The sequence below is a fragment of the Halichoeres trimaculatus genome, unplaced genomic scaffold (assembly GCF_033239565.1).
Source record: "Halichoeres trimaculatus isolate MK-OKI-2021-1 unplaced genomic scaffold, fHalTri1.1 fHalTri1_scaffold_15, whole genome shotgun sequence".
Classification (NCBI taxonomy): Eukaryota; Metazoa; Chordata; class Actinopteri; order Labriformes; family Labridae; genus Halichoeres; species Halichoeres trimaculatus.
The window spans coordinates 14556812-14583302 of record NW_027437193.1 but is presented as its reverse complement, the minus strand read 5'-3'; the positions used below and the strand labels follow the sequence as shown (position 1 = coordinate 14583302).

Below are 26491 nucleotides of genomic sequence, written 5' to 3'. Positions count from 1 at the left end.
AAAATAATAGATAAATAAAAATATATTATTATATATTATTAAAAACGAAATGATAATATTCAATAAATAAAATAATAATATATAATTTTAATACAGAGACAAAAAGAAAGCAGAAAAAATATGTATATTTATTAAAAATCAAAGCAAGGCATGAGAATCCTGTCCATTGAGGCCTATGACTGGTCCTCATCTTCTGTCAAATGTTGGAGTCTTCAGCTGTAGTTGTGCTGTCATCTGTTCCATTAAGCACACTAGTCTGATTTTTTTGTTTTAACCAGCAAATTGTTATCACTTTTCTTGCAGTCAGTAGAAAAAGATGTTGCAAAAATTCCTTATCATGGGACAGACCATCAGGAAGTATGTCCAGTAAGAACATTAAAGGGTCCAGAGATAGGTTCACTGTATGTAGGTTTTTCACTATGCCTTTAACATAGGAGGGGCAGTCCCAAAATATGTGTGTTTGATCCCTCACAAGTCCACAATTTCTCCGACATTTGTAACTAACCCCACTTTGATAAAATTCCTTTTAAATGAGACAGGTTTTAAAAAATGTTGAAACCTGAATGATATCTAAAAAGTAGCATCAAAAAGCACAAAACAAACACAACATGTGGGGGTATTTTTTGAGAGAAAAAAACAAAGTTTGGTCTTTAAAAAGTAGTTTCTTTTACTTTTTTGTGTTGAATAACTTCTTATCCTCACATATCTTGGCTGATACAGTATTTTAAAAGTTTAGTTTCCTGTTCAAAAAGTTGACCCACATGTTATGAAACAGAAGTACACAGAGGAAAAAAAAACAGTCTATCCTTCTCAACCTGTGGATAACCTCTCTTCCGTGCACATTTTATTGCTTTTTAAATACAGTTCCCTCCCCTGTTGTTTGGCAGCTTATTTGCTTTACCTCTGAGGTGAAAAAACTAAAATAGAAACTTTCCAAACCCGCAACATGCAGGGACCTGCTTTTTGCTGTGTCTTCATCACAACCTGAGAAACATAATTGTTTTCAGTCTTCTCTGTTCATATTTAATACTCATAGATGACCTTTAGTTTGTGAGCATTATACATTAGACAGGAGATGATTAAATGGACAAAAAAGTCCCATGAAAAGAATCAGGACAGAAACTTTGATCTAGGTGGTGCTATGAAAAGACAACGCTTGAATTGAAAGGGCGGGACCATATATACATGAAGAAACTTGATGATAACTTGGAACACACACATGTTTTTGCAGAACTATAATGCCCCAGTTAAATACTGAGATACAAGTAACACAGTAACAAAACAGAGCTGTCAAAATGCTATAATTAGTGGCTGCTGAACTATTTTGCGGTGGGATGTATTGTACAACTATAATAAACACGCGGCTGCCATCAATAGCACCATGTCATGATCAACATGAAATGCTGTTGCTATTTTGAGCCCTTGGAATCATCTTCAGCCCCTGCAGCCACTCGCTGATTGTTACGCTCTCAACAACATGGTCTGCAGAACATCAGAACATCTCAAATGATCCTCTGCCTCGCACGCAAACACTTTGTTTGCATAAAGAGAGGGAGAGTGAGACAGACAGAGAGACAGGGAGAGGGCAGGAGTTGTGCAAAGTTAATCCTCCTCAGGTTGACACCTTCACAGGGTTATTTTTAGAGCTCCTGAGGAATTTTCTGCTGCAGTTTACATTACTGGAATACTCAACAGGCTTCAAATAGTTTTCTCGGATATTTCAAAATGTTGTGTCATAATCTCTTCTGTACTGTAGAGCAGGATCTACAGGCAAGTATCACCCAAATAGATACGTTAAAGAGTGGAAAAACAGCACATTTACATCAGTGGAAAGAGTAAGTGTCCCAGGCAAAATATGAAGTCATCATCATTCTTAGCTTTTGCATTCTTTGACATTTTAGATGAATTTTACAGGGACAACAAGAGGATAATGAGACACATTCACATCCCTGTCATATGTGATTTGGTATGATGAATGTATTGATTGTGAGCAGCACTGCACTTATTCCATGACAAATTTCCCCCGGGGGACAATAAAGTTAATCTCAACTTATCTTATTTATGATATGAAATAATAAATACATGCATAATACTGTCTATGTGCTTATGGCCCCTGTGATTCTGATCAGATGGTCTTTGTTATTCTAATGTGAAAGTACAGTTTTAAAGGTTTCTATAGATAAATCATTTTAGCAGAAGATCCAAAACACTCAGGTTAAAATTATTGAGGGGACAGCCCTTTTGAGTGTACTCGAAGCTAAAATTTCAGACAGTATCTTCTCTTAACTACGTTAGCTTTGCTTGGTACATTAGCATGGTGTGCTCGCCTACTTAAAGGAGACCAGCTTTGTGACAGCATAAACTGTCTCTTTTAAAATTGCAGTTCCAGTTTCTCCTTCAAATCTTGAAGCACATCCCTCAACTTTTTTGTTCAGAAGGTTTTTTTGGATTTGTGTCACATTCAGGCTGAAGCTAACGCTAATGGTGCCACTTTACGCTTTCCGTGCTCTGGTGTTAGCTTCTTGCTGTGGCGTTAGCTTCGTGCTGTGGGCCCTGTTGACATGACAACGTTTCATCCAAACATGGAAACCTTCCTCTTGCTTCGAAGTCAGCTGGGATAGGTCCGTCCACCTGCAACCCTCAGCAGGAAAAGTGTAGAAGTAAATGAATAGACGGAAAAAGAGCGATTTATAAATTTGCAGTAATGTTTAAAATTAAACATAACAAGTCTGAGCTTAACACTGGCAGAGCTCTTTTTTATGTTCTGCTTTAATCCACATCTTTTTTTTGGATAAATTATTGACTCCCCCCTCCACTAAAAAAAATAATTTTCAGACTGTTATTGTATTATTTACAGTTTTACTGGCAGCAGCTGCAGAGTACTCGTCCAGTAAACTGTACCTAAAAATCTAGGTGAGGTCTTACACGATGACACATATACCTCTGTTTGCTGTTAATTAATTTGGCATCACAAAACTACATAAGCAACTATCAAGGTGTGCGTCCCTCCGGTCTATCAGCATACCTCAGTGCTTCTCATTTAAACAAGTGTCCCCTTAAAGTATTTGAAGTAGCGTAGCTGGTATCAAAATAGATATTGTCACTGAGTCTTTCATGTCAGTGTGCATTAATATTTTTTGGAATAAAACTGTGTAGGTTTTCAGTTTTGATGACTTGCAGGTGTGTGCCTAAGAAGGCTAATTAATAAAACCTTGAAACTCTTAACAGACCTGTTGTCTACAGAAAGCCACCACAGCGCTCCGTAATCTAACCCACTCATAAATCTTACGACACTGGTGTTGACACAGAGTCAGAGAGAGGGCGAGACAATAGTAGTTAAAATGACATACAGCGGTGTGTCATTGGCTGAGGTAAAGCTCACCTTATAGACGCATACCTAAACTCAGAGTGAACTTTGATTAAATCCTCTGTTAGTATTCAGAGTGCCCGCCAAGCCTTTGAGCTTTTATTGATGTGGCACTACTGTAAATCTTAAGCCTGTATTTGTAAAGCTGAATCAGTAACTTAAACAAAACCTAAAATGAAATATTACAAATTTCTGTGGCTGTAACCAGTGACTCATTGGTTTAATGATTATAACTTGGCTGTATGGTTGATAAAACTTGACTGTGATTGGTGACAAAAACAACAACCTGATAATGTCATAATGAATTAATCTGCAGAAAGGAGTGTGGCACATTTCTCTACTGCATGTTGACATTGCTGTCAAGCTTTTGTGGTAGCATTATAAATAGATCCACATGATGGTGAAAAAGTATTAATCTCAGCTTTGATTGTGGGCCCTGCACGCTGATTATACATTATCCCTCATGTAAATTATTTAACTATGCCTTACCTTCAAATACACCAGATACATCTGCAGTCCAACTCCGTTCTGTTGCGTGTTGACGGCGTTTGTCAACTCACACAAACTGCGTGTGTGGTCCGATCAGTCACATGACTGACAGACAGCTGGAGTCACAAACCAAGGAGTTCCCATGCTTCCCACACCATTGATAAGTTTCTCTTCATTGATGTTGGGCTGTGAAACCTAAAATCTGTTGACTCCTGGTCTGACTTTGCTTGTTATGCCTGTCTGTTGTTTTAGTCAAGCTAAACACAAATTGATTTGTCACAATTTGATTTATTTTAAAAGTCACTGGGTGTTTTTAGGTAGTTTTCAGTCATAACTTCCTGTTCAATCTTCCCTACGCCGAACTTATGCGTCATAGCTCCGCATCTGGAAAAAATAGGATGGCTGTGGATTACCTGCAAGATTATGGACTGCAACAGCGCAGAATGGATCCAGTGTAAGTTGACACATTGACTTGAATGGAAATCTATCTAAGCCGTTGCTGTGATGAGCAGAGAGGGACTGCAGATGTATCTGGAGTATTTCAGCCGTTATAGATGAGTTATCAGCTGTTGGTCAAAACAAGGGGGTCCAGGATGAGGCCCAAATCCTTGTCTATGACTGGCTATTTGCCTTGCCAAAGACAGAATCCGTGTTAAACTAAACCAGGGGTGGCCAATCAGTCAGAGACCAAAAGCCACAAAAATGACTGCGGTACTACGAAGAGCCCCATCACACACATAGTCTTACAAACACACTTCCTCTCACACATAAACAAAATGACATAAAATCAAAATCAATACATTTCCAATTTTCAATGCGAGATTTACTGTTTGTTTGTTTCAATTCGTACTAGAGAAGAGAAACTGAAACTTAAGTATCAATCCCAACTGATCCCAACGTTGGCATCCATATATAGTTTAGATTGATCGGCACACCACTACTCATAACTATATATATTTTTTTATGAATGTATCGAAGAGCCACGCACCGAAAGGCAAAGAGCCACATGTGGCTCGCGAGCCACAGGTTGGCCACCCCTGAACTAAACCATTCAAGCTGTGTTGTAATAGGAAAATAATTTTGTAAAATTGAGTTGTGATTTTTGAAACACGTTCTTCTTTAAGTTATTTAATTGTTAATTCCACCCGTATGGCCTTTTAAAAGCCATACATACACTGGATTATTACATCTTGTTGCTATACTGATGTAAGTAGTGAAAGCAGATGTGCTTTGTGGAGATTAGGAGGGTAAATAAATGCTATTAAGTCTTGCGTTTGTTTGTGTGCACGTGTGCAGTACTTAATGCCAGCCCTGCAAACCACTGGACACACCCCTGTTTGGAAGTGAACTGGTTTTTTGGTTGTTGTCATGACTTGGACTTGGATACAGGAAAGTAGTTGGTGTGAAAATTGGCAATCAGCTGGTCTGATGTGGTTTTGTAAGTAATTTTTTCTGTTTTTTTATGCCTTTGTTTAGAGGTCAGAAGAGTGGACAGAGCAGAAGAGAGTGGAGGGTGACACAGTAGAGGAGCAATAGGACAAGCTGTGTGCAGCCACACGCCAAACCAGTGACCCAAAAATGTAAAGATTTTAATGAAAGGATTTTAGTCCACTTTTTAGGGATAAATTATCTTTACTTATTTAAGCTAGTCATGTGTGACAATTTCTTTCCTCATATCTAGCAATGTCTAAACCACAAATACTCCTCCCTTTGCTCCACTTGTAAAGCACCGACAGATTGTTTTAGTAGGAGATCCTTAAGCGCATGCACGTGCACACACATAAACACACACACATACACATGATTGCTTCACAAGCTGCTACAAGCACTGAGCAGAAAGAATAAATGCCACCTGAGCTCTTGTCATTGTGTAGTTAGCTTACAGAAATCCATCCCTTACATGCCACCTTTTTAAAAATAGTGACTTCACCCTGGATTGGGTGTCACAAGCTACACAAACAGATCATTACCTGCAGATCAAAACATTCACACTGCAGCACAAACATGTGTGACCTATGCACATGAATGGCCTATGAAGTACAGTTTGCATAAACAGAAGTTAAACCACTCGTGTATCAGCAGCTATGGTGATGTCTGGTCAGATTCCAGGCAGCGTATGAGGATGTTATTTTTCCATTTATCCGTGACAGTGACAGTGTCGCGGTTTAGCCAGTGAAAGCAGTTATTTGGTTTGATAACAGGAAGTAAAAGCATCAATTACACAAAGATGGGTTACTGAGTTCAACATGACTGGCAGGTGAACCTACATGAGAGAAGAATGTAGAGCAGCACTAAATGAACATGAAACAAAGGCATTGTCAGTATCTTCAGATCTGCACTCCCTTTTTTGGTTTGTCACATCTGACTCTTCTACATTTTTCCCAAACCTTTAAGGCAGTTAGTATGAAAAGGAAATGATTCACACTAAGTGATTTGTGTTAGGTGACTCCACTCTCTTAGCCTTGAGCAACAGGAAGCACCAGGGCCTTTCTTTGTTTTAAAGAAAGAAACACCAAAACAAAGGTTTCTATGTGGGCTGCAAAGCTGGCACAGAGAGCATCTTTCCTTTATCTGTTTGAGTTTTACACTACACCCAGGAAAGCTAGGGTGGATTTTTTTATAATTGAGATGGAGATATTTTTCTATAGGAAGGGAAAGTTCATGCTGTGACAGATAATACCGTCTCATACCTGTAGGCACCACACCTCCAAATACAAAGGAAACATGCGCCACCTGCTTGTCTCAAGTAAGATAGTCCTCAGGAACTTTTCAGATCTCATTTCACAGGTGGGATAAGTAATAAAACAGCCGCTAATGGTGTCTTCAGTTCACACCATCTCTACATTTGCTTATTATTATATTAGAGTGTCAACATGAATGTTTTGTGATCATAGGTTTATTTACTATAATGACTTTTAGGCACGCAATGTGAAGATGATTCTTTGAATGTTTTTAAATCCTGTAACCCCGCCCCCTTGGGTTGGTCCAGAGGTGAGCAGACTATAAACTGCAGTTCACACACAGTTGTAGGTGAGACGGACTGCAGCACACATACAGGTATGATGGAGCATAGTGACTTCATTGGTTTCAAGTTGGTTTGACGCACCACTGATCCGGACTTTACGCACATTCTCGCACAACCTCAGAGGGAAAACTAACCTAACAGAATGAAGTTGGAGGTGTTGTGCGGCGGCCACTACGACACGAAACATCTGGAGATGTTCAATTACGCAGAGGGGTGTGTGCTCTCTCCTCTGTCCGCTGAAGAGGAGCTGGGGTCGGATGGGGACTGCGTAGTGCACAGCCCTCCTCCACCTGTGACTCCGTGCGCCGTCACCAAGTCCAAGCCGTATACACGGAGACCAAAACCCCCTTTTTCCTACATAGCGCTCATCGCCATGGCTATCCGGGACTCCCCCTCCGGACGTCTCACGCTGGCGGAAATTAACGACTATCTGATGAAAAAGTTCCCGTTCTTCAGAGGCAGCTACACCGGCTGGAGGAACTCCGTGCGGCACAACTTGTCTCTCAATGACTGTTTCCTGAAAGTGCTTCGAGACCCGTCCAGACCATGGGGGAAGGACAATTATTGGATGCTCAATCCTCAGAGCGAGTACACCTTTGCTGATGGGGTGTTCCGGCGCAGGAGAAAGCGCATAGATAAAAAGGAGCAGAGGGCAGAGGAGCCACAGAGCGTTCAGCAGCCTGAACCCGCCTCAAAGACTGCCTCATGTGTCAAGTTTACGAGCTCGTTTGCTATAGACAGCATTCTCAGCAGGCCGTTTGAGAGGAACTCAAACAAAGATCGTTTACTGATGCACACTGCCTACACCTGGCCGAGCTACACTGGACTAATGACACCTTATTCAAATCCACCTGCTGCCTCTTTTTCATACGTCAAGTCGCTCTTTCCTGTGGACTCATGTGCTGCGCAGGACGCTGCGCTGCACACACAAACACTTGTGCGATATTAAAACGAAAAGTGGACTTATTCGCTGGTTGAAAATCACCAATGTGCAGTGATGATGGACAGATGGTGCGGTGTTACACCTGTTGTTTTTTTCCCCTCATTTCTCATCAGTTTCTTTTTGCTTAGACGTTTGTGTTTTGGATGACATTACACTGACCATGAACGTTTTTAGTTCTAACATGTTGAAAACACGCACATCGACTCTTTTTATTTCTTTGAATAAATATTTTTTTTGAAAAATGAAATGCTTTTTGCAAAGAAATAAAAGATAACTCGCTATTGTATGCTTGTTTTGTCATTCTTAAATCTTAAGATGCTACATTATAAAGGAGCCATGTGGTTTTAGTGGTGCCCGGTCTGACAACTGGTGGAGACTTCTGATTGACAGGGTGTGTATGGTAATCCATTGAAATATCTAACAACACATTTTCCAAACATTTTGGGCATTATCACAAAGTCACTCATATGAGCAGAAATTACGTAGCCTATTTTTTTGCAATTTGTGGGAATGATAATTGGGTTAGCTTTTGATTTATAGTCCCATTCCAAAAAGGAAAATAATATAAACATCTGAAATTAAAAAACCCATGTATGGGAAAAGTGATGTCATTTGTAAGAATGACGTTTTCATGTTTTCAGTAATAAATATGATGGTGAGACTGACAACATTTTTAAATATTTGATAATTAGACATCATATTTATTTCTTCAAGTATCTCTCATTATCTCTTGTATCTCCTTTCCACAGTTTAATATGATAAAGTCACGTTTGCCATTCGTGTTTATTTGAAAATCAGGACTACAGTGATCCCCCCCCCCCCCCCCCCCCCCCCCCCTTTTTTTCGAATAAATACTGTAAATATCTGCTTCAGAGTCGTTTACCCAAGAAAAAATCCAAAAATCCAACAATCTTACATAATTTTTTTTTCTATTTATAAGGTATTGGGGATATCTAAAGCCATAAAAGAGATGTTTCGGATTGTTTTACATTTCAGAAGAAAGACCTCTCGCAGATATTCGTGTAAGCTCTGAAATAGTATGCACTGAGCTAACATGGAGCTAACTCATACACATTTATTTTCCTGTCTGTAAAAACGTCATGCCAGCTGATGTAACCTTTGTTATATTTTCATTACATATATCATTCATTCATTAATAAATAATGCCTAAGGAAATAATGTTCTTTAGGTTCCCGTTGTAAATAATAATAATAATAATAATAATAATAATAATAATAATAATAATAATAATAACATAAACTTTTGAATTAAAAAGGGAATTACCTCTGAGTATTTTTATTATTCTAGTTGGTGCCGGATAAGGGTATCCCATATTTATGTTTTCTGTCTGCTCTGCAAATAACTGTCGCCTCAGTCACTACACATGCGCAGGAAAGGGTTTGCACAAACGGTGCATCCTGAGTGAACTCAACCCAAATCCACAATAGGAAGAAATGTCTTCCAAGTTGGCCTATTCTTCTGAGGCAAGAAAGTAAATTTCCTCCAAACTAACTGTGCATCCTGCGCGCAGCGGGGTTACAGGTTTGATGTAGCTGATAGTCCGGGTAGATTGTGTGTTAACTCTGCTGCTGCGATGGGAAATAATTTATATTTCTGCATTTTGACTTACTCTGCAATAACATTGAACATGCGTAAAACTCTACGCGTAATGCACAAAAGGGATATTTACTGCAGAAAAGCTCTCAGAAAGATGTTTAACCATATGAATCCTTTGTGACTTTATTTAGATTTCCCAATCAAGTCTTTTTTTCTCTGGGGATGAAATCCAGACTCCCGGAGGTAAACTGATACTTGTGCGCTGTGTGTGGCACGTTGGCACGCTCTGATGGAAAAAGCATGCTTCCTCTCATGTCAGAGTTCTAATCCTGAACAGATTCCGACAAATGAACGTTACAGAACTTCTCATACACCTTTATGAAATCAGCCAAACATCAAGAGGACAAAATATTTCTATTTCGTCCTCATTTTGTCATGTTACTCGTCAAGGTGTAAGAAGCTGACCCCATCATGTAATTGTATCACGAATGCATTCCGAGGTGTTTTGGAAAGCGAGTCGTGGGAGGAGATTTGTCTTCCTCCGCTGCGCCGTGTCCGGCTTCTAGTCTGGCTCGTGGCCAGATGGGGAGGGAGTAGTTCCTGGCGATTTCTTGGAGGGATTTGGGGGGATGGAGGGGCAGAGGGAGATTTAACAATTGATAGGTGGTCGGGTTGTGCTTGGCCGAGTGGATGTGCGCGAAGAAAGTCGAGGAGCGTTGTTTCTCTCTGTTATGGAGTTATTGGCAGCGATGGATAGAGGGAGGAAGGGGGACCAGCGGCTGGTGATTCTGGATTCTCAGGGCTGCAAACGTGCTGATGATCATCGCTGAGTGACACTGGCCTTTTAATTACTGCACCAAGAAACCCCTAATAAGATATGAATTAAAGGAGAGGCAAAACAGTGCAGGAGTCTTCCCAGAGGCGCAACCATGGCGACGGAAATCTCCAAGCAACATTTGGATTCCTGTAATCCTCTAAACGCACAGCCGGTGATGGAGAGCGCGCAGGCTGCATCCACCAAATGGAAAAAGGGAAACTCTGGCTTGAGGCGCCCTGAGAAGCCTCCTTACTCATACATCGCTCTGATTGTGATGGCAATCCAAAGTTCACCGAGCAAAAGGCTAACTCTGAGTGAGATTTATCAGTTCCTGCAGGCCCGCTTCCCTTTCTTCAGGGGTTCATATCAGGGCTGGAAGAACTCCGTCAGACACAATCTGTCCCTGAATGAGTGTTTCATAAAGCTGCCTAAAGGTCTCGGTAGACCCGGGAAGGGGCACTACTGGACCATAGACCCGGGCAGTGAGTTCATGTTTGAGGAGGGCTCTTTTCGCCGCAGACCTCGTGGTTTCAGGAGGAAATGTCAGGCTTTAAAGCCCATGTACAGGATGATGAACGGTATCGGATTTGGTGCGTCCATGCTCCCCCAGAACTTTGATTTCCAGTCTCCCCCAGGCTCGTTAGCATGTCACAACGGCTACAACTTGGACCTGGTGGGTAATGCAGTCCCAGGAAGCTTTGAGGGACTCGGGGGAGGGCATCACGTCCCACACATGTCGTCAGGCTCCGGGCCATCGTACATGTCCGCCTGTCAGGGGGGCTCTAATGCGGACTACTGCCCAGACAGCAGCAGCAGCCCATTGCAGACCCCCTCAGCCATGATGGGCACTTTGGACTGTCAGTCTGCGTATGCAAATGCAGCCTCACACTGGAGCTCACCAGGTGTGTCCTCATACATTAAACAGCAGACTCTGACATCCAGCCCTAACACTTCTTCATCTTCTCTGCACGCGGGAATGTCATCTTACTCTCTGGAGCAGAGCTACCTGCACCCAAATACACGAGACTCCTCTGAGATATCAGGTAAAATCTTACAGTTTCATGCATTTGAATCAATTCCAGTTTTTGAGTCTTGTTTACACTAGTCATAAAAATAACTTTATAACTTTTAACCTGAAGTGATGAGTTATTAAGTCTGCACTCTGCGTAAAACCAAATTGTATCCAAATTTAGCCATCATTTCTCATAAATGCTACCACAGTGACAACTATTACACTTTAATATTTAGTGCAGATTTATACTGCATGGCCACATTTTATTATAAGAGCAGTGAGTAAATCAGGGATAAAGAACTAGAAGCTGAAATTAACACTTACCAGGCTCAAACTTCACTCGTGAGATTGACGACTGTTTTACAGATTAGTCTTTAAATATGAACCGCAGTTTTGTATGTCCACAAATTTAAGTGACATATAAAGCTATGGTTATGGAAACAAATTTTATAATTCAGTGCTGTATTTGTGAAGAATGTAAATAAATAGTGTTCGAAAACAACCACACAAAAAAATTGGATCGACCAGGCCATGACAGCCAGGGAACGTATGATAAATTCTCCTTTCAGTGTATTGTGGAGGCCTTTTACATGCAGTACAGTTATCCACGTGTTGCTGAAAATTTAAATGTTGTTTTAGCACACATGTAAAAAAAAAAAAAAGAAAGAAAAAAGCTTTTAGTAAATACATTAAGCTAATTTCAAAGGGGGAGAATTGAGATTATAAATGACCTTTGTTGTTTTAATCCTTAATAATGTGTGGTTCTAAATCTACAATATGCTTTAATAAGTATTAAAACTAGTTTGCAGTGTGAAGCCTTTTCCACACTTGCAACACAAGACAAAAAATGTATTCCATGTAATTCAGAATTTTACAGACTTGATTAATAATTAAAGAACTAACAAAAATAAAACGTATAGCTTACTAATTATTCATTTCTATTAGCATTTTAAACATCAGAAATGATGCCTCATATTCACAATTGTGTACTAATTCGTATCAGCATTTGAAATATAGGCTATTATATTACCCAGAGACTATGAACACGTATTTCGTAGAAATTCACGTATTTCTTAGCAATCTTGATGAGTTCTTAGAGCTCCCCGATTTATGACTTGTAAAAAGCATAAACTATAAATAAGGATGTCACGTAGGAGAAAAGCTAGTGCAATTGTCAGGGCCTTGAAAGATAATTGAACATTCGCGGTTGTTAAGCGGAGGGGCCCAGTATCATGCGTTTTCATGGGGCCAAATTTTCCTTTCGGCAACCCTGCTGACACACTTCAGCTTCTTAATTCTTCGTAAAACTAATTCATTTTAACAAGCTGTATACAATTTGAGGTGGGGCCGAAAATGTATGCTGGCATCGTGAAAACTAAACACGAGCTTGTTTTCCATCGGTATTAAAAATAATAAACACTAGCAAATCAAGATACTGGTGTATTGTTCTGACCTGTTGCGTGTATTTATACGCAGTGGGACTGTCTCGGTACTCTGGTCACTCCGCTCCTGTGTGTGACAGGAAGGACTTCGTGTTGAACATAAACGGAATCTCCTCTCTCCATCACTCCAGCACCGGAGGATCTTATTACCACCAGCTCCATCACCATCACCAGAGCGTCTACCAGGACGTGAAGCCGTGCGTCATGTGAACGGACCAGAGCGCTCCAGCTGTGTGAAACTGAATCTGTCTGTTCAACCAAAAAGTGGACATTTTCAGCGCAAACTGAAGTGATTTTATCCAAACAGCATGGAGGAATTAAAATGCTCCATTGTAAAATACGACTTTTGATGATTTCAGTAAGGGATGGCGTAAGGAACAGTTTTCTTGTCGCTCCACGCTGTGGATACGTGAAAAATTGTACTCACAGAAAAATGAGCAATATGAACATTATCAGTAAAGAAAAAAAAAAAACAAACATTAAGTTGAGTTCATCGGTAGTTATGCACCTGTACATGTTTCCCTGAAGTTGCTGTAGAAGTCCTGCAGCAGAAACCACTGATGAATTTTATTTTGGAAGAAAACTATGAAGTGTTGAATGTACTAAGCAATAAATCTTTTTTAATCAGCAACTTTACCCCTCTCCATTATTATTATTATTATTATTATTATTATTATTATTATTATTATTATTATTATTATTATTATTATTATTATTAAGTAAAAAAAAAGTAGAGTATGAAAAAAATCTACCCTTTGAATATATTAAGGCTCATTAAAAGACGCCTCTTCGCATTTAAGTGGCCTACTATACAGCTGGTATCTTTAGTTGGTCCTAGGAAAGACAAACATAGTGCAGTTTTCTTTTCATACTCCTCTATTTTTTTTCTAGAAGCACCCTTAGGTTGTTTCACTGCTGTGTGCATTGAGTCTGTGGATCAGTTCAGTGCATTCATGTTTTTTTTGCGCCTGAAAATATCATTATACTGCTGATATTGTGTTTTCATAATAATATACCATACAGCTCACTGCGGTAAGATGTGAGAGTAATGTAAAAGCAAGAAACACATTCAGTGCATGACCAGAGTATGATCCCCGGTTTGTGAAGCTCTGATGGTTTTCATGTGACTTCACCGCCACCTCGTGGTCATTCAGAGGACCTGGTCTTATTTTGATTGAATGAATGCCCCACACATCATCAAGAAAGGTGTAGGATCTTTTCTCTCTGCTAAAAAAATTAAGATGTGAAGCCCAAAAAATGGATTGATTTTAGTCACTTTTGAATACAGATTTTTCACACTGGATGTTTTTCATTAAAAATGTAGCTGTTACCTTGATTGGCCTCTGTTTAGTGCAAGTAGGCTACAATCCTTCTATTCAAAAGCTGTTTTCCTGTCGCTCTTTGTTGTTTTTTTTTATCTCTAGGGTCAGATATATTTCTTGATCAGATCAAAATAGATTGTAGTCTGGCTATTTTTTACTCCAATCCATAAAGATGTGAGCAGCTTTAAACACAATTTGTTGAAAAAATGAAAATGATGAAAATGAACTTGACAATTTGAGCGCGCTGCAATCTCATGTTAGACATCAGACAGACTCAAAGTACTTCCTTTGGTTCAAACACAAACTCATATCAGTCTCATATTGAATCAGGGTTGTAAAGAGAATTTCCCTTTTGTAGAGTTGCGTACTCTTTTCCATACATCTCTACAACACTGATCACAGATTCAGTCTCTCTGCATCACCCTCCTTAATTTAAAAGAATAAACGCCTGTCTTTATTCCTCTGCTGTCCATGGGGCCAAGGAGAACATTTCAAACATTTCACAATACATGCTCCATCTTTTGTATGGGTGAATCCCAAAGTTTGTTTATTTAATGCACTCTTGGTTGAAGCTCTTTGCCCACAAATAACCATCAGTGCAGCATAGCATGGAAGAGATCAACTGGCAGTGAGTTGGCTGACCAATTAAACACAGTAATATTAGACAATTTAATAGTAGTTTTGGCTCCGTGGGCAGATGCTGAATCCTATAGAGAAAGAAAACTGGAATATGCATAAATCCTGTCAGTAGGCATAAAGTACTCTAAAATGTTTTGTTAGATGGTGGTGTTGGCTTTGGACTTAAAACAAAAAACTTAGTGCAACAACTCTTGCATAATAACATGGCACAACGAATCATGACAGACTGAAGGAATGTAACACTGAACTTCAAACATCTTGTATTATTTTCCTCCTTCCGATAAACTCTTAATACTTGTTTTTCAAAAGGAATGCAAATTTGACTTTTATCTGAAAAGATAACTCTGGACCACAGAGAAAAAGCCTAGTTCTTTTCCCCTTTAGTCCAGGTTAGATGCGTCTGATGTTGTCTTTGGTTCAGGAGTGGTTACATATTGGATGTGAAACAGTTGAAGCCGCTATCCTGAAGATGTTTGTGTGATTGTTCTTGATGTACTGACACCAGACTCACTCACTGAGAAACTCTCCATAGAATTCTTAAATGGACTTTGAGGCTGTGCTCATTTCTGTTGCTTGTGCACCTTTTTTTTTCTTTCCAGACAAGTTTCCACTGACATGTTTCAAAGCCCCATTCTGTGAACTGCCAGACTTTTGGCCTCCGATGGCAATGCCTCCTTGTGGAGGGCGTCAGTAATTGTCCTTTGGACAACTGACAAGTCAGCAGTCTTTCCTTTTACTATAGTAGCATATTCTGAGCTTGAGCAAAATATACTTATTCTGCTTGAATAGTGATAACTCAAAATGAAACTTTCAGATATTTTGAGATGATTTTTGAGCTGCCCAGATTATAACAAAAATGCCTTAAACATTTAGTTTGCATGTTATAAATTCAGATTATATTAGACTTTCACCTCTTTAAATAGCTGATGGAACAAGATAATCCAGTGTGAACTCACAGAATCAGGTTTTCAGTCTTTCCATTGATGAAAGATTTTGCATAACTAACATAATGAATGTTTCTCTTGCTGCCTATCATGATACTTCAGAGAGAATAAGTTTTTCTTTAAGATCAAAAAGTTTCCTGTTTGACAGGAAATTAGACATCAGATCTAACCCTGTTCATTATCAGTGTCATGTTTCTGTTGGAAATTACCAACAGTTGGAAATGATAAAGCCAATATACCCCTTAGCACTTTAGTGGAGTGAGTTAGAGACATTATGTAGTGTTTGAGTGAATGGATCACAATAATCTGTAAAAGCGCAATCAAAGCTCCAAGAGAGGATGAACTTCTTGACTTTATTCTCTCTGCCTCTCTTTTGAACAATTTGCTCTTCAGTTTCACCTGTAAACTAACTGGAATATTCTCATTCACAACAGGTGGCAGATCTTTAACTGTGATAGAGGATTAGAGCCACCAAGTAGTAAAATATGAGATTCTGATATTTATGTTTGTAACTGTAACTTTTAAAAAAAAATATATATTTTTTAAATTTTTCTTTTCATGCCTTTAATGAGACAGGAGGGGGCAGTGGATAGAGTAGAAAAGGGGTGAGAGTGAGGAGTGACATGCAGGAAACAGGCCACTGGCTGGACTCAAACCTGGGTCACCCACTAGAGGGGGCAAACCTCATGGGGTGCGACCTTGACCATCTGCGCCCCCAGTTTGTAACATTACTTTGTGACTAAATTTGTTTGAAAAAGTTGTAAATTTACAAGAATAAACTCCAAATTAGGTTGTTTTAACTGTTATTTTAACAAACGGACATATCATCAGAGCAGCCTGAACTAAAATGGCTTACATAGAGCATCTTGTAAAACTATACTTCAATATAGGTTTCACAAATGACTCAATACCAAATCTTTTCGTGGATCAGCTCCACAGTATCAGGATTCTGAAATTGATGAGAGAGACTAAGAGAAACTAACAGCTTGTGCTTTTGCAGCCACTGCTTAGATGATCCTTTTTTGAGTTTTTTTTTTTACTTTCTTAACTTTTTTCCTCGAAGTATCATGATTTTTAATTTATGAGTTTATTCTTCTTAATTTTTTAGATTAATCCTATAAATTAATGACTTTATTCTCAAAATTTTAACAGTGTGCATCCTTTTTAACGTGGCCCAAATTCTAAAAACACTACAGAGCAGTTATTCACAATATCACATGCAGAAGAAACAGAATCTTTTACAAAAAGAGTTGTCAAACAATAATATAACCCAGAGATTTAAAGCTCCTGTGATACAATTTTGAACGGTTTTGGAACAGACTGAATCTAACAGTGAGACCTCTCTGTGTGCTACAAAAACAAGCGGGGCCACCAGCCGAAAAGAAAAGAAAAAAGAAGTTTGCCTTGATGGTTGTTTTGATGCTTGTAAACTCTGTGTGGGGGTAGGTACCAGACAAGTTGATAAACAGCAGTGTGAAAAAAACATCATTGTACTTTTAAAGCTGAAAATATCCACAGTGAGTGATACATTTCATTGTCAAAAGAAAAACATTACACGTATGCAGGAGAAAAATCAACAAATGTTTGCAGCACCGCTTTGTCTACAGAGGGCGACAAAATTGACACAAACCGTTCCTCGCAGTAGCTTTAACAAGATATTCACCACAAAAATGTACAATATTAAAAATGATCTCAGACATCAGTTTAAAATTAATACTTTTTTCCCCATACTTCAAGTATAAAGTGTTTACAAAACATATTCAACATAATAGTTAAAGGTCAGAGTAGTTGTGCAAATAACACATTTTATTTAGTGTGTTGTGCAGAGCTCAGATCACTCCTCAATTGTTGCTGTCCTATCATTACCCCCATGGCTTAGAAGAGGAAGCAGAGGTAAAGGTGTAAAAAAAATGCAGTTGAAGATGAGTAAGCAGTGACCCGATTGGTTTTATTTAACTTGATAAATGATGTGAAGACCCTGTGATACACACAGCAAAGGCGAGGGCCCTGAATGCACTGAAGATTGTGCTAGTGCAAGTGTGAAAACACGATTTGTCCAACAGGTTTTTTTGTCTGTATTTACTGTGTCGAAAAATTATTTTATGTAAGAAACGAAACATAAAGCTATGGATGCAAGATATCAGCACGTTATCGGTATTGGCTAAAAAAAATATTGGACATGGGCCAACACAGATAATTCTGCTGATATAATAATATGATAAAAATGGGCTGAAGCTGCAGATTTTTTTTATTTTCTTTTTTTAACTTTTTGTGATTTTGTTTGCCCAGTGCAGAATGAGTAGTCTCATATTTAGCCTGTTTTAAGTTAAGCTTGAATTTAAGCAGCAGTTAGGTACATGTAGCTGACTCACTTTGGCACATTCACCATTTACCAACTAAAAACCATTTTATTTAATTTGGGTTTAATTGTAGTTGCACTACTCACATGCTCCCTGTGAACAGACGTTATATTTACTGACTGTCAATTGTGAAATTAGCCAAATTTGCCCTGGTTGTGGGTAAAGTTAGGATTTTCTCAAGAAGAGCATCATCCAGCTTTCAAGTAAGATTTATCTTTTGGAATTTTTGTTTAAAAGCAAGTGTCATAAATAAAGATACAGTTTCAAGTACATTTTTCTAATTTTGCACAATTCATGAATACTACATAACAAATGTGATTAGAATATGCACCACAATACAATATGTTACTTCCAATACAGAAAAAGGATTGATAATCTCTGCAATTATGTGCACAGAAAATATATCAGTATCAGTATTGGCTAAATGAGTTGTTAAATATCGGCATATTGAATATTGACAAAAAAAAAAAATCCAATTTCGTGCATCCCTAAAATAAGACAAGCAACACAAAGTAAAAAGCATGAATGGAATAGAAGTACATTGTGCAATTTGACTCTGCAACACTTCAGAGGCATATACAATCCTGTCCACTCCATTAGTCTTATTTAAGTTATCCTCCTTCTCTCTGTTCCTTGTATCAGAACTGTTTTTTTATGTTAAAGTTACTGCACTTTATTGCAAAACACCTAGCACTCACAAAATATGTATGTGTATCCACTGCCTACACTCAATGTGCTTTTTTATGACATGTGCTTACGACTTCTTGGCCAGGTGGAAAGAGATCTTGATCTCAATGGGTTTCTTATCCAGTTAAATAAGGTTGAATACAATAAAAACAAGAGTAATGTAGTGACTCTACTTTTCGAGTCATTAGTAATTTAGTTTACAATTAGGTATTTCAGCTTAAGCAAAAATAAAGCTTGATACTCTCTCAGAGCCAGGTTAGAGGCACAAAAATTCACTGTGGTTGTATTGGTAGAGTAAGTTATCTCTGGGGGTTCAGTCCCACTGTTGCGTAACTCTGGCATATTTACACTGCTGTGCTGAAATTTTCATCATTTTTTGCTTCTACTTTGAATAAGAAAATAAATAGAATGAGACACTTAACCCCCAACTACCACCGGTGCTGCACCAACACAGGGTGAATTGAACAGGTTTTTTTTTTTGTTTTTTTAACTGATGATGCTTTAAATAGCGCCCCATGACATCAGTGTTTAAATGTGGTGTGAAGGAAACTAACAATATTAGGTGCTTTGAGTGGTCTGAAGATGAGAAAAAAGGCTATGTAAGCACAGTCCATTTACCAATGATAATTACCAGAGAAAAGTAATCTTCACACATTAATGCATTAGCAGTAAAAAGAATGAAATGCCAGTTAAATTCTGGAGGCAACAACTTGATTTAGACTGCTTCACTAGCACAGTTCTTTAATATTTGCTCACACACACAAGTATTTTGTCTGACACAGACATTGTTTTACTTAAAAATTAGAAAGAAGGAAAGTTTGTCTTTTAAAAAGCCTTGAAATATGATTTATTACATGTTAATAACACACATTTGTATCACAGATGGGAAGGCCTGAATATATAATCTTTCAACAAATGTGGTGGTTTCATGCTGTCAACAGATGTCTCCAGTCTCTTCTCATAACTGGTTGATGCCTGACTCACTGTGCTGATATGAGACTGTAATACTGAATCTGACCGTTAGGGGGCTGTGGTGTCTCAATAATGTCCTGCCACCTCTGTGTCAACTTCTACAGACCTTATCACCAGTAAATCAAGATCGTGTAGTTTAAAGTCAGCAGAGGTAAGAGAAAAGAAGTATAACTTGTGTAGCCAACAGATGTTGTCATGGTGACAAAGATCCGATTCCTGATTAACATATATGTAGGCTGTACATAACACACCATATTTCCAATAGCCTACATATCTCATCTTGAGCTGGTTTCTTGACAAAAAAAACTAAATTTGCAGATTGAGTTATAGCTTTTGTCAATAGATTTTTAATCATACACTCCAGTTAAATTACGATCTGTTACCGCAGTATAATAAAAAGTGGCAAATAGCCAATGTTTCGCAGAATATTTGCCTACCTGAACACTAGAGGGAGCCAAAACTATAGATATCGTAACGAATCCATCTATCGCTATCCATCCAACAGTCTTTTGTTGTTGTTTACTTTTTTTTTTTTACTGAGCCGAATCTGGTCATCAGCATGAGCTGCTTTATTTGAATCAGTCTATGTAGTTCCATTAGCACTACATAGTTCTGCATTATAAAAGTTTCCTTGATGTATGCTTGATTGTATTGTTCTATAAAAGAAAACAAATGGGGAGAAATTAAATTTCATCATTCACATTAAATTTAACTAGATTTTTAACCAAAGTAATAAAAGATCAACAAGTGTGGACGCCACCAAAAAGTTACACTTCACAATAATTTAAGTTTTTTTTTTTTTTTTTTTTTTTTGCAGTGATCAACTAAATCTGTGTGTTCCTGTTTCGCTTATCATCTCCACACCCACTCATGTGTGTCGCTGTGGTTCCACTCGTGGATACCCTCAATAATGAAGATCTCAGGATGGCTGGGTGGGCAGGCCGCGGTATTAAGTCAAAAGTCTGTCGTGAGTTGAGTAAACAGCCCGGGGCGGTGGAAAAAGTTCATGCCCGGGTCCATGTAAGGAGAAACCGGCCGAGCAGCAGGGCCACTGCATGGACCTTTAATTAAGACGACCTGCGGAGGATTACTGCGATATTGGGACTGTAACTTTGCCTCACAGTGACCATTCACAATTTCATGCACTGTCGCCTCAGACAGCAGGGTGATAAAGGCCCACAGAGGCCTCAAGGTTCTGCTTAATTAGATCTTATACTATCTTTAGTCAAAATCTGCTTCTATTTCAAATCAGCCTTAGAATTAATAACACTGACTGTTCTGCCTTAAAACGCCCTTACAAACTCAATGGACTATTTTGAACATCAACGGTGAGAAGCTTTTTACGTATTCACCCTCTTTGCGTGACAATACAATCTCACTCTTACACAGCACATCACATACTCTAACATTTTGTTGAAGAGCGGTTGCGTAAGGTGTCATGGTCATCCCATTTGGTTCCCTGTTTCTTTGAATCCTTTTTACTTTGAATAAACTCTCACACCTCAGAGCCCAAACTGTCTTATAACTCCGCTGTAATAAGATCTCACTTAACAGCCCACTGACAAAGAGGCGATGCTTTGATCTCAAAGTGACCTGCTGTAGCAGTTGAGTCTTTTAACTAATAAATATGCGCCTTGACGTGCGTTAAAACTGTGCGTAAATTAGGCCATTTGGTTCAGTGTTGAACTAAATAAAATAGATCCAAAATAAGAATTATTTTGTAGGGACTTTTGAAAATGATAGAAGCAACAAAAATATTTTTTGTGCGTTATTACTTTTTTAATTTTATTGTATTTTAAAAAAAGAGATTTGCAGAATCAGTTTATGCCATAATGACCGTACATTTGTTTTTTAATTTCACAGACCACTCCTCAGCTTTTATTTTATAAAGACATCAGTAGGCCTGACAGAGGATGGTTTTCTGTGACAAAGTGTGCGGGGAATTTGCCCTCCACGCTCCGATTGCGCACATGTGTGAGCTGCTCTGTCACGTCTGAAGTCTTGGCTGGAGTGGGCTGGGAGTTACCGACACCTCCTCTCTCCCTCGTTTGACATGAAAAAAAAAAACCCCACGAGTGTGGCCAGGAGCTCTCTGCTCCCTCCACACTGCCTCACTTCTCATTGGACAGCTCGCGCACTCTAAGGGAGGAGCTCCAGACACAGCAAAAAGGAGGAAAGAATTTAACTGCGCAAAAGTCCCGTGGTGACGGATATCCAAAGTTTCAGAACGTTTTCGATGTGCGTTTCACAGAGACGCAGACATGGGGATGGCTTAAAACACAGCAGAGATCCGGCACGTTGCACTGTTGTTGAAACTTTTCCTCTTTTTCTTTGCAAGTGCGCAGTGGAGGAGCTGTGATTTGTGCGCCTTCTGGAGCCAGAGGAGGGAGAAGTGGAGCTCTCCGTGTGCGTAATTTGGAGCTTTTTTTGCCGAAGACATGCAGGCTCGCTACTCCGTCTCCAGCCCGAACTCTCTGGGTGTCGTGCCGTACATCAGCAGCGACCCCAGTTACTACAGGGCCGCAGCTGGTGGAGGATACACCGGGATGGCTGCACCTATGAACATGTACTCTCATGCGGCCCATGACCAGTACCCTGCCAGCATGGCGCGCGCGTACGGCCCGTACACCCCTCAACCTCAGCCTAAGGATATGGTAAAACCCCCATATAGCTACATCGCGCTCATCACCATGGCTATCCAAAACTCTCCTGACAAGAAGGTGACCCTGAATGGGATTTACCAGTTCATCATGGAGAGGTTTCCATTCTACAGAGACAACAAGCAAGGCTGGCAGAACAGCATCAGGCACAACCTGTCCCTCAATGAGTGTTTTGTCAAAGTGCCCCGTGACGATAAGAAACCTGGTAAAGGCAGCTACTGGACCCTCGACCCGGACTCTTACAACATGTTCGAAAACGGGAGCTTCCTGAGAAGGAGGCGGCGGTTCAAGAAAAAGGACGCGCTGAAGGAGAAAGAGGAGCGGGTGCAGAAGGACGTCACGTCGCAGAGGCAGCAGGGAGGCCGGGAGCAGGAGCAGCCGGTGCAGGGGTCCAAGCCGGTGAGGATCCAGGATATTAAGACTGAGAACGGGACAGTCACGCCTCCGCAGGCCGACTCACCCTCTTTGAGCACCGTGCCCAAAATCGAGAGCCCGGACAGCAGCAGCAGCATGTCCAGTGGGAGTCCTCACAGCATCCCCTCCAATAGATCCATCGGTATGGACAGCTCCGAGCACCACCAGCACCACGGCCAGGCCTCAACGCAGGGCTTCAGCGTGGACAACATCATGACCTCCCTCCGGGGGTCTCCACAAGGGGCCACAGAGCTCCCCTCAGGCCTGAGCGCCTCCACCAGGACAGGTATTACCCCGTCGTTGTCCTTAAACTATTCTCCAAGTCAGACATCTGTGTATAGTTCCCCCTGTACCCAAAACTCCATCTCCACTACCTCCAACGCCACCTATCATTGTAACATGCAAGCCATGAGCTTGTACGCCGGGGACAGATCGAGCCACCTGGCACCGAGCACCACCGTGGACGAAACTTTGCCAGATTACTCAGTCACCACCACCTCGTCCTCCCTGAGCCACGCGAACCTGAACTCCGCGCAGGAGGGCCACCATGCCCACCAAGGGAGGCTGACCTCATGGTACCTCAACCAGGCCGGAGACCTGGGCCATCTGGGTGCGACGTACCCCACGGCGCAGCAGCAGAACTTCCACTCAGTCCGAGAAATGTTCGAGTCCCAGAGAATTGGCTTGAATAATTCTCCGGTCAATGGGAATAACAGCTGTCAGATGTCATTCCCACCGAGCCAGTCCATCTACCGCACTTCAGGAGCTTTCGTATACGACTGCAGCAAGTTCTGACCAACAGACAAACAGCCACAAAAAACAGGCTCAGTATTTCCCTCACGGTGTTTGAACTCTTTCAGTAAAATCCCAAATTTCCCCCACATGGACTTAACATGAGACAGAAAACACAGAAAAGACTTGATGTTTTTTTTTTCTTTTTCTAAAGAACAGTGTTACTGCCAATAACACGTAAGTCTCTCTTTGCTTTTGTGCCTTTTATTTTATGTTATAGATACGTCAGTTTTCATGGACGTGTAAATTGCATATAGTAATTTATTTCTAAAAATGTAGCCGGATATTATGGACCAAACACCTAAAAAAAGTGTTTCTAAAAATTGAATTGCCTTAAGTGTCCAAAAATCTGTTCCATTATAAAAGTAAGGAAAAAAGGAACGTGTATATCGCCGTACTATTTCAAAGATTCTTCCTTTGTTGAAAAGTATTTTGAAGGATTTGTTTGTTTGTTTAATAAATTGTCATTTTACTTGAGTTTAAAGTTACGCCTCGTTTCTTGCAGACATTAAACTCAGGCTAATATTTGAAACTGAAGTTTTAAAAATAGAAAAGAATATCGGTTATTTCTCTTTTATGTTATGCGTAGGAGTTAGACACACATTTTCATTCCAAAATATTAACTTTAAGACAAAGACTCTTAAATTACTGATAAATTGTCCAATATAAGTCATTATCAAGGCGGAGACGCTTTTTAGGTAGTGTGACAGACACAGAGAGAAAGCCCCTTTAATTCAACTGCGTTCGCACGTCCAAATAGAAAAAGCCAGCTGAGGTAGCATTTATTTGAAAACTTATTGACGTTGATAATTATTACTGCGTGCATTTTTACAACCATATTAGAAAAGTTGGAGGATTTATACGAGCTAGTGTTGACCTGAGGCCTGCAGACCTGGAGCCAGCCTGCACACAGCAGCACTACTTTGTTTTGGAGCGCGTTGTGTGTTTACTGGCGCATACCTCTGCTTACTTAATATCATACCACACATGCCAAAGATAGTGTTGTTGTCACTTTACGTCTGATGTTTGAATTCTCACCAGTCTGACATGACGCTGACGTGAACGGAGACAACTGCAATCGTCACGCTTTTTATTATTTTGTGTAGCTCACGTTGTTATGAATACTGGTGTGCTGCGGTGTGTGGATATTAAATCAGCTTCTCGTGCTGGAATTGTCAAAGTGATGATGGATTGTAATCCTGGTTTGATGTTTTTTTTTTCCTTTAGAGGCAGTTCGGTTTATTTTCTCTCATTGACATGAATGAATGAGAACCATTCTTCTCAGTCACGTTCAATGGACACTCATAAGTTATATTGAACTGGCTTTAAAAAAAATTACGCAGAATAGTAAAAATCAAGAAAAAAATATAGCATGTCCTGGCGATCACAGTAGAATTGAACAGTGTATTGTCTCCCTGTGTTGTATTTTTATTTTTAATTTGACTTAACACAAACAAAATAAATTAAATAAAAAGTAGATATTTATTTAAAATTGTGATAAACATATGGAACATTTAGAATAATGTTAAACTGGTCTTTTTTGGACTGATACGTATATTAGGTATGTACAGAATGACGCATGGCAAGTGTGCGTAAAAGACACCATGATAATAAAATAAAAAAATTATAAATAAAAATAATAGAAAAATATGAATAACAATTACACACATTATTCCTGTTAAAGTATGAACAGAATCGCAAAGAGAAAATTTAAATTGTTAATAAAGCTATAATGGCAGTACTGTTACAGGTTTTTGAAAATAGAATCATCACCAAACGATAGATTTTTAAAAAATATAATTGGTAACTAAATCTTCCATTTTTTAATTTAATGTGTGCTTTTTGGGGGGGTCCCAAATTCTGTTTATCTGCTTTTTGGTTGCAAAGTTATTCCTAAAATATGAGGAGTGGAGGCCAGCACGTCCTACAGACGATGCCAGACCAAACTAAGAACCCACAGCAGAAAAACTATTTTTTCTGTCTGTTTTTAAAATGTTGTTTTAAACTTAAATACAAGTTGTGATTTTTCTTTCCTTTCTTTTTTTTTAAAGTCAAGTTAATTTTGATGGGCTTGTATCTTATTTTTCTCTCAACAGCATCAGATATGCAAACTAATGAGAAAGATAGCGGAGTTACTGAGGGCACACAAAACACGAATGGTTAGCTGCAGGCTGTGTGTATACGTGTTTTATATTCGCAAACAAAGACTAAACGGCATAAAACAAAACAGAATTTTTTTCAATTGTTCGGTGTAACCACAGAAATGCAGCGTCTCCCACGATTGCGCCGAATGCTCCTAAAAGTCATTAGATACTTTCCCAAGTTGGGGCCTAATAAACAAACGTCGTGTTAGTCCAAAGATTGATGGCGCCCTCACAGAAACGAGCAGGTCAGGAAGGAATAAAATTCAATCAGAGACGTGGAATCGTTTTTCATGAGACGGAAAAGGCAGAGAGGGAGAAGGAGGTCAATGAGGAGGATGTCGGCCGCCAGAGCACCCTCAACAATGTAACAGGACGTAGCACACACATATACACACTCAGGCGCGCGCTCATACACACAGAGACAACGAGAGCTGAGCTGAGCTTGCTGGGTTTGATTTGAGCGCATAAAAATGATAGAAACCGAATCTGAATCCTCAAATGATGCAGTAAACGCTCGAAATGGAAGATTATAACTTTTTATTTTGTGGCATCGGAGATAGGCTGATACTGTAATTAGCAATAAGCCTGCAGTTTCCTATCTGGAGCCCAGGGACCGTCATCCTGTCCCGAGGGGTCCCACAGCAGAAGAAGTACAAATTTAATTTCACTTTCATTTCCCTTTTGAAGGGGGATTAGAAAAAAATAAGGGTTACAATTTTTCCAGCTTTATCCCAACCAAGAGCACACATGGCTGTTGTAGAAATCCCCAACGGAAAAACCAAAACATCTGATCAGATGTTACTCATCAGATCTTCAACAGGGACCTCATGTCTGCTTAGGGCTCCTCGTCACGTCCAGTTTTGGGGACCCCTGTTGCAGCCTGTGCGAAACGTTCCGCCACATTC

The 26491-nt window shown here is 39.7% G+C and overlaps 3 protein-coding genes across 3 annotated transcripts in view; all 3 read left to right on the top strand.

Moving 5' to 3' along the window:
• Positions 1-7830, top strand: part of foxq1a (forkhead box Q1a) — a 31228-nt gene extending 23398 nt beyond the window's left edge. Inside the window, exon 2 of the mRNA XM_074688590.1 lies at positions 7003-7830. Coding sequence (XP_074544691.1) covers positions 7024-7830 — 807 coding nt within the window. The 5' untranslated portion in view covers positions 7003-7023. The remainder of the gene's footprint in view (positions 1-7002) is intronic.
• Positions 7831-10098: 2268 nt separating this feature from the next.
• Positions 10099-13170, top strand: foxf2a (forkhead box F2a). The gene is made up of 2 exons (XM_074689121.1): positions 10099-11241; positions 12687-13170. The coding sequence occupies exons 1-2, from the start codon at positions 10311-10313 to the stop codon at positions 12860-12862; spliced, it is 1107 nt and encodes a 368-aa protein (XP_074545222.1). The 5' UTR covers positions 10099-10310; the 3' UTR covers positions 12863-13170.
• An 8544-nt stretch (positions 13171-21714) lies between these two features.
• Positions 21715-23831, top strand: foxc1a (forkhead box C1a). Its single transcript, XM_074688847.1, has one exon. It carries the CDS (start codon positions 22015-22017, stop codon positions 23443-23445), a length of 1431 nt encoding a protein of 476 aa, XP_074544948.1. The 5' UTR covers positions 21715-22014; the 3' UTR covers positions 23446-23831.
• The last annotated feature ends 2660 nt before the right edge of the window (positions 23832-26491 follow it).